The sequence below is a fragment of the Heliangelus exortis genome, chromosome 1 (genome assembly GCF_036169615.1).
Source record: "Heliangelus exortis chromosome 1, bHelExo1.hap1, whole genome shotgun sequence".
Classification (NCBI taxonomy): Eukaryota; Metazoa; Chordata; class Aves; order Apodiformes; family Trochilidae; genus Heliangelus; species Heliangelus exortis.
The window spans coordinates 29,241,667-29,256,434 of NC_092422.1; the positions used below are offsets into that span (position 1 = coordinate 29,241,667).

The window sequence follows — 14,768 nt, forward strand, 5'->3', positions numbered from 1 at the left end:
AGCTATTTCAAAACACAGGAATAGGAAAAGAAACCCCAGAGTTCTCCTTAACAAAGTGCACCACGCATAGATCAGATTTTTAATAGTATCTGGGATGGGGTCCACCTAATCCAGCTTCACATTAGCTCAGATCTAGTACACACACTGCAGAAGACCAAGAAACTGCAATTCATGAGATTTTGAACATAATAAAATGGCAACTCAGAAAAGTTGTCTATTTTTCTGCTGTCTATTAACCGCTAGGAGACCACCAGAGATGCAGAGGCTTACAAAGTAAGAATTAAAGGATGTCTTTCATCTACAACAGGTATTATAAGCAAGTTCAGTAAAGATAAAACAAAACACAGAAAATCCACTCAGAAGTCTAAAAAATAAACCATGCAGAAAATACCTGATTACTTGTCAAATTTGATTTCTTTTGCTTGCTCTAAATAACCTGACAAATTAATGTGAAGTGATGAATTATCCAAAATATGTAAACTCTCTGCAGCATCTCCCACAATTACAAAATATCTCTTAAGAAGCTTTGTCATCTTTAATTCATTTTCTGAAACACCATTAGAAAGATGGTCACTAAAGCATAAGGAATCCAGGATTAGAAGGCAGCATATAGAATAGATCTCGGGGTTTTCAATGTACTCCAAAAAAAAACCCCAAAACAAAAAAACAAAAACCCAAACCCATAACAAAAAAAAAAGCCCTATCTTAATCAAACAAACACAACTGTTTCATGCCATTTGCTCAATTTTAGGTAAGTTCATTCCTCAGTAAGGGTACTGACTTATTGACTGAGAATAATAGTGCATGAAGCACATTTTTTTATCCATATTTCATCTGCACATTTCCTCAAAGATATCCTTCTATATGCAACATTAGCAATGCTGTCTGCAGTTCCATAGCAGCTCTGGCCCATGGTTCAAACTGGCAGATTGGTTCTGTTACATGGTGCACTGCACAAAAGAAAAAGGAACAAATTCACCAATGCCTTTCATAAAAATATTCTAGCTTAAATCTGAAAACAAATACTGGTCTGTGAACGTAAGAATGAATGAATTTCCATTTTATATGACTGTTTTTGACTGCAGATTGACTGATTTGCAACAACATGTAGGTTTTTATTGAGGTTTTTTCCGTGGCTGAGATACTTTAGTGGTTTTTTTTTTTTTACTTCTGGACTTTCTGGCATCAAGTAAGGTAGCAGCCTGTCTTTCAGCTGAGATATCCAGGTACTTTCACTCTACTCTTCAGACACCTGTTTTGACACTAACCATAATTCACTACAAAATTTATTCCAAGTGTCTGTGGAGCTCAAAACACATTTGCCATACACATTCAAAGACAAGAGTGGCTACATAAGCATGGTGTCTGTAAGATATCTGACTGGAACTTGAAATATTTGTGTCACAATCTTTAAAGCAACAGCAAAAAGTCATGCAACAAAAGCACATTCAAGTTTATTTCTGACTGTACAGCCAATGCCATCTTTAACACAACAAAACCACATTTTAGCTATTTTGCATTTAAGCACATTTCATGAAAACTGCATTTTATGCTTGCTAATTAAATGCTTCATTCCAAACATTCTTCATTTCACTAACTACCCAATTGCTCCTGATTAATACAGTAACTGCTACTTAACAGATCCACAGAGCTTGAAAAACATTGTGGTTGCTAAATGCAGATTTTTTTAATTGATTAAATAAAAATTGGACAGCTGAGTAGATAAGGTTTGAGATATTGGTATTACTGATGGCAAAACAGAAATAAATGGGCATCCTCTACCTCTCACATTCCAATGACTTTCATTCTGATGGCAAATACTCCATATTCAAGTTAAACATCTGCATTCAGTGCAGCTTACATTTTAAAACCATTAGAGGTTTTTAAAGCACTGTTTTTTTATAACAAGGTGTCTTGGGAAGGAAAATCCCAGAGGATTTGCAGCAAACACACAAAAATGACTGAGTATATATTCTCAACACATCTTCACATCTGAAATCTGTCTCTTCTGTCAAGCATTCTGATGCTGAGGAACAGAGAAACAAAAAAGGATGAGGTGCTACTAAAATGCTTACCCTGTTCTCAAAAACTTACTCCCTGTCTCTTTACCTAGTTGTGACCTGTGAATTATAAAAAACAGTATGCTTGAAATGTTGCAAGTCACAGACATGAAAACACAATTTTTTTAAAGTGAGAAACCAGTATCATGACTACATTACTTTCACAGAAAGGGATAACAGCTGAAAAGTGCCCACATTGTGCTGTAAGAGCTTGTACTTGATATCTCAATGCTCATCCATTAAATTGTTCAATAGAGTTAGAAAAAAAAAAGAGGTGATCAAACTTACTAAGTATTCTTTCTCCTGTGATTTACAATTCCCCTTCCCTCATTTATTTGATAAAGCATCTCACTGCCATCACAGCAATTACCTGCCAGCCTACAAGCACCAGAACATCAGAAGAGGATTACACTGTAGTTTTCTGCCCCATGGAAGGCACAAGTACCAAAAAATATTACTGTTTTTTGTCTTTTCATACATCACTCATACAGCCACTGAGCTGAACTTCTGGCAGGCCAAGCAGCTGAAATCCAGTGAGAAAAATTATAACCTTGCTGTTGCACTGTTGGTATTATGACCTTACTGAGGTTTACTGTACTTAAACAATACATAATGCTTCAAGAAAATGTGGTAAACAGATGTGTTCATTGCTGAAATGGTTCTGTTCAGAGGAAGAATCAGCATTCTTGTAACACTGTATTCACAGCAGAGACTAATTCAAGGAGAAAAACAGAAAATACTAGTTGATCTAGCATATGGGAACACAAAAAAACCCTAAAGGAGAATACAGAAAGTACTGCACTCCATGCTCTCTGTTCTCTTCAACAGACCTCCAGCTGAAATGTACAGGATAACTATATGTGAAGAACTGAAATTAAATGCCCAATCCTATGAGGAAAAGAGAGAGAGACAAAAAAAAGTACAGCAGCATTATGTATGCAGACAACAAAACAGTGCCAAAATCTGATGTCTGAGTCTTCTGCCCTTTACAGCATTCAGTTTATTTAAACCATTTACACTGGAATCATGAGAAATAACTTCAATTCTAACTTACCTACTGCACATTCTGTGAACACTGTTAAGGTCTGTCCTCCCACACTTTGCAAAAGAAATGGATGTTCTCTTGGTGCACTGACTGAAGTAGGTTTTCCTCCAATATCACTGATGTTTGCAAGCTCTTCATTCAAAGTAAATGACACCTAATAGTCACAATTGCCAGTGTTACTAAACCAGCTCAATTGAACAGATTTACAAGTTATGGGGAAACAAAATGAGAAAACACAAGTGGCACAGCACATTTCTGTTTCAAAAACATAAGGAATGGGATAACACTCTTAACTATATTGACTTCTTGTTGGAAGTACAGACTTCAAAGCTTTCATCTTCTAAAAAATTGTAAATGACTTCCTCCTGAAGTCAGAGAACAATTTGATTTTACTTACTAAAATGTAAGGCATAAAAGGTTTTCAGACACTGTTCAGCATGAGTGCTTTTAAAATGTTTCACACAGCCAGCTAAGATCCAGAAAAAGTGTTAATGTACCATGACAAGTGTTACTATGACAAGCCTGGGAACTCCTGAACTGCATGGAGCCCACTAGAGACCCAAATAGGGCTCCTTTGCTCTGCTTACATTGTATGCCCAGTGCAGAAGCTGAAGAGGTACTGGGGGAGGGGCTGGGTAACCAGAATCCCCAGCTTCAGGACACAGGAAGAAACTGAGTACTTCAGAGCAGCACTGTGTGCTTTTCCTCTGTGTACTGCTTGGTCTCACCCTGCCATCCAGGTCCCTGGGAAGCTCCCTGTTCTCATGGGCTTCCTCACCACTTGGCTCTACACAGACTGCAGAACCTGCGTTGTGGCTCTCATCAGTATAAGGGTTTTGTTGTGGGACCCACAAAATTAGGGAGGCTGGCTTCTATTCCAGCCTAGAAGAGTTCAATCAAATATCCAAGCCTCCTGTAGAAGGCTCTCCACATATTTTGAAAGGAGTTTGGCCAGGTTATCTAAAGACAAATGCAGCTTGCTCCCTGTAATTTTTTTTTGTCCAGAGTTTCTTCCAATTCAGTGACAGACCTAAATGGTTTTGAAGTAATTCTAACTCACTCTGCTGATCTCCTGTAAAAGATGCAGGAAGTTACTATCATTCACTGAGGCTGCTAATAAAAGCAGTCAGCTTTGCACACAGAAAAACCTTCAAGAGGCTTTATATTTAGTAAGACAAAGTTCCAGTTACAAGACAGAATACTCTCTGAAATTGCAACCCTCCATCTCCAGCTTTTTTTTGTTTTGTTGTCACCCTCATGAGTTCTCAGACAGCCTTTTGCACTCACACACATCTAAAAATGTTTAGAGAGAAGGTTGCTACCATGATTACTGATGACAGATGGGTAAAATAACTTAGGGAACAGAGAGACTTGATCAAAGTCCTACAGTAAACCTATGGACAAAGCTTTGAGAAGAATTCTCTCCTCTCAGTTCTGTGGTACAATGTTTCATTATAGATGTAGCAAAAAAATTATAACATTAGAAGCTAGCATGTTCTAAACAGTTTTAGAATTCAAAATACAACACATTCAAAGCCTTTGTATTTAGTAATTACTTACTTCTGTTCTTCCTTGATTTCTGCAAAAGAAAATATTTAATGTTTTAGTTTCCATAATCTAATGCCACAAGTTTAGCTTCCCTGAATAAAAAAAAAATTAATACAAATGCTGCCTTTGTTACTCATCTTCACCCCTGTGCTGCTCAAATTATGCTGATGCCCAAATATAAATGGGCACATCTCACCAAGGGTGAGAAAATTAGCACATAAGTTAAAAACATTCTCCAGTTAGATGTGCATATTTCTTGGGTTTAAGAAATAAAACATTGTGCAATGGTATTCATCCACTCCCCAGAATACTCTCATATAATTTAAATTGATAATCACTATACAAACAAGTACCTTTCAAGATTCAGAGATATATGCACAGTGCTTGCAAGAAACAGGATAATGCATTAAAAGTGGTACAACATAGTCTGTTTATTGCAGGTAATTTCTTCTAAGAATTGCAACCCATAAAGGTACAGTAAAGGCTTACTTGGCAATCCTTAGTTTTCCCACTTCACCCCTTCCTGAAGCTTTACTCCATTGTTGTGACAAGTATTTGGGGACCTAAAAAAAAAAAAAAAAAAAAAAAAAGACAGATTTTGAGAAAAGCAGATTTTAAAATGCTATAGAAATAGTGTGGGAGTATACACTTTAAATGACTACTACAGAATAGAGTACAATAATAGAATACAATCTAAATATGATCTATAGATGATGCATTCTATTAGGGGGAGCAAAGAGAACAACACAGCACAAAAATAAGGCCAAAAGGTTCTGGGAAGGCTCAGGGTTTGGGCAGCTCAGACACATTCAGCAGCAAACCACAGCCCTACACCCACCACAGGTCTGCTTCTGCAACAGAACCACCCCATGCAGATCTGCCTCCCATCACTCATTCCCACCCTTCCACTCTGCTGAGAAAGATCTCTGTGCAGCTGATGAAAAGGGCAAAGTGATCTGGCTGGGACATGTGAGGGATTTTTGCATTACAGCTGTGCAGGTTTTGTATTTAGTACATGAAACAACCAGAGCAGGTTCCCAATCCCTTTTCCCAAGTGACTGTACAAAGGAAAGGCTGACACAGGGACAGGAACAAGCAACCCTGCTTAACCTGACACCTCCAAGGAATAAAAGCTGCTCCAGTGATGCTGATTCATCCAAAAAACAATTCCTTCAGTAACAAATGCTTTTGGTATCCGCAGCCTCAGGTGGCCTGGGCTTATGATGGAGGAACCTAAGTAACAAAGCAACAAGCTGGAAACTGATATTCCAAACAAACCCATTTTTCCTCTTTACCCACCAGTTCAGCTGAAATCACAGCCTGCCTCTCCATTCCCTGGCCAAAAAAGTACCAACTAACTGCTGCCAAGTAAGTTGGACCTCAGCAGCTGGCACATCCATGGCCAGCCTCAATTCCTCTGCTGCTGCTGTGTGGCACCCCCACACTCTTCAGGCTCCTAGACACATCCCAGGTGTGATGATGCATGCACATGTGTGTTTGTTTTTTCTGGAGACAGAGATGCCAGGAGGTCTCCAGTTCTCAGAGTCCCTCCAGTTCTCTCTAAAGACCAGGCAAGATAAGATGAAGAACAACAAACATCAAAAGGTTGGGTGTTTATTTGGATATATGATGCTCTTGCTGATGAATACCTATAAAACTAAGCACTTGTGTGAGGGCACAGTATCCCAGGACTTCAAAAGGTGGTGGAGAGGCCTTGGAGAGGAGCTCCCAGCTCAGCCCATGCATTCAGCCCCCACGAGGCTCTTCCCAGTTTAACCCCATAAGAATGAGAAATTTCTCTACCTTCTCTGCTGCACCGTGTGGCAACAGTTCTGGCCATGTCTACCTTTCCATGCAAGAAGCCACCTCAACTGGCTATAAGCACAGAATGCAATGTTTGCAGATCACAGAAATCTCCACAGGGTTTTTTTTCCCCAGCCTTCAGCAATGAGGACTGTCTTTTCTATAAAGGTTTTTCATACAGATTAAACATGACACGTTAGTACAACAAATGTGAGATTGGAGCAATTTCCCCCCTACACACAAGAGGTAGAAGTGCTGTGGCAAATTCAGAGATGGAATACAGACCTGAGGCAATAAGGACAACCTCACACCTGACTGCATAAAACTGTGTGTTCAAGTCATATGGAAATTACAGATTTTTTTCAAAAGAAAATAGCTGAAAGCACTATGCTTTCTACTATGCTACTACTTCCCATAAAGCCCTTTTTTTCCTAACACAGATGCAGCAGTTGCTGGGAGAACATCATCTTGAAGGCCTACAGCAGTCTCATTGTCTAGCAAAACAGCAGCTTGTTAAAGGAAAAAATTGCTGTTCCAGCACCACGTACAAAAGAACTATTATGATACAGGAGTTTTGTATCTTTTTTCTTCGTATGCTCATGATACATCAGGACAAATTTACATTCTTTAGTTTTGCAGCTATGTTATTTACTGGTACAGCAAAGTTTATTCTGGCTCACACAGACCACAGCTACGGAAAACATCTGTGCCCACACAGAAAAATGGTGTGAGACACCACCAGTGAGAAAGAGAAATGTACTAAGCTCTGCCTATGACATTTTCTGTTTCAAGCAGCAAAGAGGCACTTTGTAATCTGATTTTGTGTCTTGCACAGAATACAACTAAGCCAAGTTTCACTGCACAGCTGAGGAGTTGAAGAGCCTGTTCCAAAACCTGCTGACAAACAGCAGCCTGCTAACTTCCCAAAGCTCCAATTAATTTAACATCAACCTTGCAAAGAAACCCAAAACAACCAACCAAAAACAACACCTCAGAAAACACCTTGGGGCAGCTGCTTAGCACCTTCCTGTCTCACAGCACACCATGAAGTATTGTGGAAAAGCTAAAAAATCCAGATGTCCTCCAACTGCTCCACCAAACTAAATGTCAGTTCAGGTTTCCATGAAGTCCTAAGACTGCTCAGCACAACAAAAAAACATGAATTGGCACAATCTCCTGATATTTAGTTTTTCCACAGTTTTCAAAGTAGTAATTTTCTACAGCAGATTTCATGCCAGATCAGATACAATTTTCTTTCTCAAGTCAAGATAAATGAGATGACCTTTGCCTCAGGTGACTTAATAGCAATATTTTTCTATGTTCATACCTAATCTGTAAGCAATTTATATCACCAAGTAATACTGAGTCAGTGCCTATGAGTGGACAAGTAGTGAAGGACTTGAAGGACTCTCATGCTGTTAAAATCACTGCCTTGCCATATAATGTAATCAGACAGAGAATATATGAAGATTAAGAGGTTACAGATCAGCCACACTTCTTTCAGCTGCATGGGAAACAGTCTCAATGAGTGCAAATAATCAGCTTTCTGCTGGCCTGTCTGCATCTAGGGCTATGCAGTTAAAGAAAAAGGGTCATGAAGGACTGTGATCAAAGGATTATTTCTACCTATACACAGTTGCTTCAGTTAAAACCAGATGGTGCTCTCAAAAACATGTGCTAAACTCTGTAGCTCTATGTTAATGGTGCAAACAATGACAGAAAGCATTACATACTGTAGACATCTTTATTTGCCACCTTAACTTTAGCATAATAACTTTGAAGTAAAACTTCACAATCTTAACCTTGAAAAAACACAGAGAAAATGAGCAACTTGCTTTTACAGAGCTGAAAGAATTTTCAAAGATCTCACAGCAGGATTTTGAAAAACATAAACTCACAGAAAGTCTGGCTTGTGCACAGAGTACCTGCCATACTGAAAGGTTACTGAACCTTTTCAGGACAAGTGGCCTTTATTCTGCTATTTGTAGGTAAGAATGCTGCTCTCCAAAAAACTCAACACAGTATGTACACCAGAAACTGTGTAAGGCTGATATCACCTACTACATTTTCATTTGAACATATAAAAAATAAATTAAGACACCATCTTAAGGCATTATTAAAGACACCATCTTTCTAAATATAGATCAATGCAGCAGACTAAATAAAAAAAAACAAACCACCCACAGGGCACACGAAATCACCAATTCTAATGGCTATCACTAAATGGGCTTCACTTTACTACTAGTACATAACCAACAGTTCTTTTAATATTTCCCTACCATAGCTTTCATTGAAAACACAGAAAAAAAAATATTGCAGTTGCTTTCTGGGTTTGTACTAAAAGGACTCACTCTATTTCTGATACCTCTCTCTTAAGGCTTATGCTTCTGAAGTTCTCATCATTACATTTTTTTTATTGCCTGCTAAGTAGTCTCCCAGGAATACTTCCTGCTCTGGAATAATACATGCTAAAAGGAAATTAAATAAACCAGGGGTTTTTATTCCAGCAGAACTGATTGCTCTCCCTCAAAGGAAGGATAAATTCAGCCTCATTATTCTATCTAGTGAAGATTAAAAATACAGATGCAACAAGCTGTCACATGCCTGAGTGGACGTGTTGAAGGTCCCAGTAACTAGGGTGTATTTTTTTCCAAGTTCAGGTCCAAAGGAATTCAAAGGATAAAATCCTGCACATCCCTTGCTATGATCTACCAATTTTAGCAACTTTGTATTTTATTTTTTTTTAATTTTTATTACACAAGAATTATTATCAAGTCAGACCACATGCATGAAAAATTACATACTTGGTTGGAAGAACAATATTTAGGCATTCCTCTCAGTCTATTTTTCTCATTAAGCCAGGCAGCACTCTGTGCTCACAGAGTGGAATCAACTAGAAGAACAGATGTGCCTGAAAAATTCCTGGCTTGCTTCAGGAACCACCAAACTGTCCCAGACTGAAGGACCAATAAGTTCAGTGTCCTGCCCCCAAGTGCCACCAACAGCAGTGCTTTTGGAAAAGCAGGAAACCATAAGAAGAAAAGGTATTTCCCCAGCATGCTATTCTAGTTACTGTGATCTTTGACTCAGCAGTCTTCAGGTATGAAAAGCACATTCAATTTTAATACTTCCATCTTAATTACTTGCCTGAATTTGTCTAATGGCTTTTTGAGCTTCTGTGAAGCTTTAGGAGCTCCAAAATTTAAAGTTTAGAAGTTCCAAAATTTAAATACAGTGTGCAAAGTGGTAGCTACTCTGTTTCCTCTGAGCTCCACCATATGAATTAACCTGACACACCCCTAATTCCTGTGTTACACCTGCCCCTTCCTTACTCACTTCTTCCCTATCCATCTGTGAGTTTCTCAACACTTCAGACCTCTTTAAGATTTCCAAATCAATCACCTTGTCGGCCTGAAAGGTAACAAAGTATTTAAGATTTTCCTCCCCAGCAACCATTGGTTGTTTCCCAGATAATCCCTGGTGCTCTTCTCTGTACTACTTCTATTGCATTTTTTCCACAACAGAGTCCAGAACTACACACAGCATTCAGGATACAGGCAATATGATGGCATAATAATATTTTCTCTTTTGTAATCATCTCCAATGTTGAATCTGCTCTTTTGACATGACATTCTCACAATTACCAACATTTACTGTGAAATTAAACTTCCTTTTTAATGACAACAACCAGCAGAGATGGAATCACTGTTTAAGCACAAGGATAGCTTTTCTCTAGGCACATCAGATTTTTCAGCTCTGAATTTCATCTTCCATTTTGTCATCCTGTCACATCATGATACAGCTCTGCAGCTTTCTGCTGTCAGCTTTCATCTGTACTGTCCTGGATATGTTATTACAATCAGAGCACTGTGCACTTTTCACCAGCAGGGTTACAAGAACCCAGGTGTCAGTTTTGAAAATGAAGCCAGGTGTGGTGACTTAGAATCACAAAATCATAGAATTGGCTGGGTTGGAAGGGACCTCAGAGATCATCAAGTCCAACCCTTGATCCACTACCGCTGCAGTTCCCAGCCCATGGCACTGAGTGCCACATCCAGTCTCTTTTTAAATATCTCCAGGGATGGAGAATCCACCACTTCCCTGGGCAGCCCATTCCAATGTCTGATCACCCTCTCAGTAAAGAAATTCTTTCTAATGTCCAACCTAAACCTCCCCCAGCACAACTTGAGACCGTGCCCTCTTGTCTTGCTGAGAGTTGCCTGGGAAAAGAGACCAACCCCCCCCTGGCTACCCCCTCCTTTCAGGGAGTTGTAGAGAGTGATGAGGTCTCCCCTGAGCCTCCTCCTCTCCAGGCTGAACAGCCCCAGCTCCTTCAGCCCTTCCTCACAGGACTTGTGCTCGAGTCCCTTCACCAGCCTGGTTGCCCTCCTTTGGACCTGCTCCAGGACCTCCATCTCCTTCCTGAACTGAGGGGCCCAGAACCAGACTTGCTTTGCTGTGCAGACTTTCTCCAATTCCCCATTCTCAAGTGCCACAACAAGATGTTTTGCAAGTCGATGGTGTCACACCCCCTCCACTCAGGACCAGTACTTGCCTACTCCCCTGTCCCCACATTTCCAGGTTGAACATGTGGGCCTGATCTCTTTCCCCAGGGAGGAAAAGGAGGCCACTACCCTTTCTCTCCAGACAGAACAAAGACCTAGAAAAAACAGGGCACATCCACAGGGATGGATGTGGAACCAGGGCATGGAAGCCTCCACTGACTGTGAGCCTTCTCTTCCCCGAGTCAGTGCTTGTTGCCAGCAGACACAGTCAAGAGATCTCGACAGAAAACCCCCCAGGGAGCAGAGCTGAGGCGGGGGCAGCCCCATTCGCATCAGGAGCCGTGAGCACGGCCCGGAACCGGAGGGGAACGTGGGTCTGATTTAATGATCTTTATACTTTTCAATAGTTACTTCGTTACCGCCGTGCTACCGTAACTCTAAGGGGAGCCCCATGACGGGACACGGGAGCCCCCGCCCTTATTGTTGTTGCGGTTTCTTTACACAACGCCGTGGATCTGGAAGTGCTGAAACTTCCTCAGGCTCTCAGAGTTTAAGGAAAACAGAAGTTTTGCTGCCGGACTTGTTACTCCTAACGAAACACGAGACAAGAACAGCTCTCAATCAAGTCACCCAAATTTTCTTTCTTTTGTATAATTCACCCCTGGGAATGCCCGGGCAGGGCCTTCGTTCGCCTCGCTGCCCGCACAGCCCCCGCCCAGGGGCCACGGGCAGGCCTGACGCGAGCAGCCCGGGGCTCCACGCCACGGGCCGGCTCTCCCGGTGCCTCAGCCACGGCTTCGCTCCCCTCTGCTTCTCCCCCGGGACTCCCCGGCTGCCACCTCGGGCACGGCGGGGGCGCGGAAGAAGGGGGAGGCCCGACCGCAGCAGGCCGCACAGGGCCGAGCCCGGGGGAGCGCCGGCGGTTTCTCACCTTCACCAGCCACATGCCCGTGTTCTGCTTGGCCCCGGTGAGGTCCAGCTCGCCCTTCTCACTCATGGCGGAGCAGGCGGCAGGGCCGAGGGGGAGGACGAGAGCAGCGCAGAGTTGAGGCTCTTCCCGCTCCGCCGGCCGCAGGACCCGCACGGCAGCACAGTACCGGCGGACGGTAGCCGGTAGCCCGCGAGGGACAAACTTCCTCCTTCCGCGGAGAGCGGCGGAAAAGGGGCGGGACGGTGGGGCCTCGCTGAGGGGAAGCTGCGGGTTCGAGTCCCCGCCCCGGAATAACCGCGGGGGTGGAGGGGCCTTCCGCATAGCGGCGAAAAAAAAAAAAAAAAAAAAAAAAAATTGGTCTCTGCTTGTGTGGATAGGGTTAAGGTGGCTCGCTGGAGGACAACAGCATGCAAAATGATAGAGAAATGTGGAGAAAGGGTGTGGAGAGAGAAGAAAAGCCTACCAGGACCGCCTAGCAATGGTGGGCTGGGGAGCAGTCGCGGGGAAAGGGGTCAGAGCCTCGTAGCGTCCCCAAATGTCACAGGTGTGGGGAGGCAAGAGGGGGTGAAGCGTTTTCAGGGGATGAAAAGAGAATTAGGCTCAGCTTTCTATCGAGGGCACTGACTGAAAGGAGGAGCAGTGAAGCGGTGGATCCGCCGTGGCAGGGGGGGCACCGGGGGTGTCGGCAGCCGGGAGGGATCCGCAGCCTGCGGGGAGGCTGCTGCAGCTTTGAGAAAGAGGGGGTGCTGAGCTTAGGGGATTCCTGCGAGTCCTTAGGGTATGGCTTTCCCTCTCGCCGGGACAGTTTTCCTAACGTCTAGACTTGTAGTTTAAACTCTTTTTTTTTTCTGTCTGTCGTGGGAGTTAGAAAGCATTTTGTTACTTGCTGCAGTTTCGCTTTATCCCTTCACTGAGATGCCTGCCTTTGGTTTTTCTCCGCTTCCACAAAACCTCACTTAGCTCGGTTTTGTCTCACAGGCCATATTCTCGAGACTTCTGGTCATGCCCGTTTTTCTCTGAATTCCCCCCAGGATGGGTTTACATCCTCCTTGGTGCCTGGCTGCACATCTGGTTGTTCATACTCTGAGACTGCTCCAGCACCAAGCAGAGAATCATTTGTGGTACAATATGCAAGCTGTTGCTCATCCGGCTCACAGAAAACAAACCCAGCATTGCTTCTCAGACATGGTTGTCTTTCTAATTATGGGCAAGCATCTAGGTAACCAAGGAGAGTAATGTTTTTTTGCATGCCTGGAGCAACTACACCTATCAGTAAGCTATTCTGATTAGGATTAATTAAATTTAAAAATTCCTCTTGTTTTTACACTGGAACTGCACATGACTGCAGAACTCAGCTTTTACTGGCAGACAGCTCCCACTAAATGTTTAGATTTCATTAAGACTTCACTGACACAACAGAGACATCTCCTTGCATCCTTATAAAAATGGCAGCAGTGGCAAAAACCAAAAAGTCACCATTCTTAGGACTGTGTGACCCTTAAATACTACAAGTCTAAGAGCCTTAGGATTGGTTCACCTCAGAGAAGAGTGTCTCTGCACAGACAAACATCATCACCAGTTTGCTTTTGGCTCCTATTCCACTGTCTTTCCATATTGTACATAGGACATTTTGTTCCTGGAGGCTCTCTGAAGACAAACTGTTGGATTCCCTCTACATGAAAACTGGTGGCACGGCTGGATAAACAAAAATTTATGGAGGCACCCATACCCTGCCTCATTCTATGTTTCCAGTATGGTCCTCTAGCATGACTTCAAGAAACACTGGAACCTGGACTGCCACCAAAACCTCTCAGGCCATTTTTCAGCCTGTGTGCCATTCTCCACCTTCCTATGGAACCACTTGGTGATGGTCCTGGCAGAAATGAAGGGCTCAATTATATAATTTTAAGAGAATCACACAACCACAGGATGGTTTGGGTTTAAGGGGACCTTCAAAGATCATCTCATCCAACCACCCTGCCATGAAGAGGGACATCTGCCCCTGGATAGGCTCATCCCACCTGGCCTTTAAAGCTTCCAGTAATGGGGCATCCATGATTTCCTTGGGCAGCCTGTGGCACTGACTCACCACCCTGACAGTGAAGAATTTCTCCCTTACAACCAATTTAAACCTACCCTCCTTCAGTTTAAAACCATTGTCCCTACACTACATGCCCTGGTGAAAAGTCTGTCTTTCTTATAGGCCCCCTCTATGGGGGAGCACTGGTGGTTTCACACCTTCACCAGCCAGGGGATGGTGGAGGAAGGCATTTTAAGATCTGGTTTTGTTTTCCTTTGTCCTGCTCTGATTTGACTGATGACAAATTAAATAGATTTTTTTTTCCCCAAGTCAAGTCTGTTTTGCCTGGGACACCTTGTTTGGGTGAGTGAACCCCCCTTTCCTTGTCTCAATCCATGAGCTTCAAGTTATATTTTCCTCTCCCCATCCTATAGAGAAGGGAGGAATGAGTGAGTGACCAAGTGGCTCTTTGTTGCCACCTGGGCCTAAACCACAACAATATTGAAAGGCTATAAAAGTCTGCCCAGAGCCTTCTCTTCTTCGTGATAAAAATTTCCAATTCTCTCACCCTTTCCTCACAGGGGAGGTGTTCCATCTCTTTGACCATTTTTGTGACACTCCTCTGGACCCACTCCAACAGGCACAAGCCTTTCCTGTATTGAGGACCCCAGAACTGGAGGTGGTACTCCAGGTAGGGTCTCAAATTTTCCCATGGAATAAACATTTTAATTAGTGGCAAAGTTGTCACTCTGCCACCACTCCCAGTTCAGTCTGCATGCTCAGATCAGACCAGCCACTTTTTAAAAGTGTCACCTCTAATAGAGGTGACATTTTCAGATGTTTCAGTCACAGTGTG

General features: G+C 42.6%; 1 protein-coding gene across 1 annotated transcript in view; it reads right to left on the reverse strand.

The window, feature by feature from the left end:
* Positions 1–12,092, reverse strand: part of GTF2F2 (general transcription factor IIF subunit 2) — a 92,274-nt gene extending 80,182 nt beyond the window's left edge. The window contains exons 1-4 of the mRNA XM_071739800.1: positions 11,893–12,092; positions 5,143–5,216; positions 4,666–4,684; positions 3,115–3,259 (exon numbers count right to left, since the gene is read on the reverse strand). Coding sequence (XP_071595901.1) covers positions 3,115–3,259; positions 4,666–4,684; positions 5,143–5,216; positions 11,893–11,958 — 304 coding nt within the window. The 5' untranslated portion in view covers positions 11,959–12,092. The remainder of the gene's footprint in view (positions 1–3,114; positions 3,260–4,665; positions 4,685–5,142; positions 5,217–11,892) is intronic.
* Positions 12,093–14,768: the final 2,676 nt, after the last annotated feature.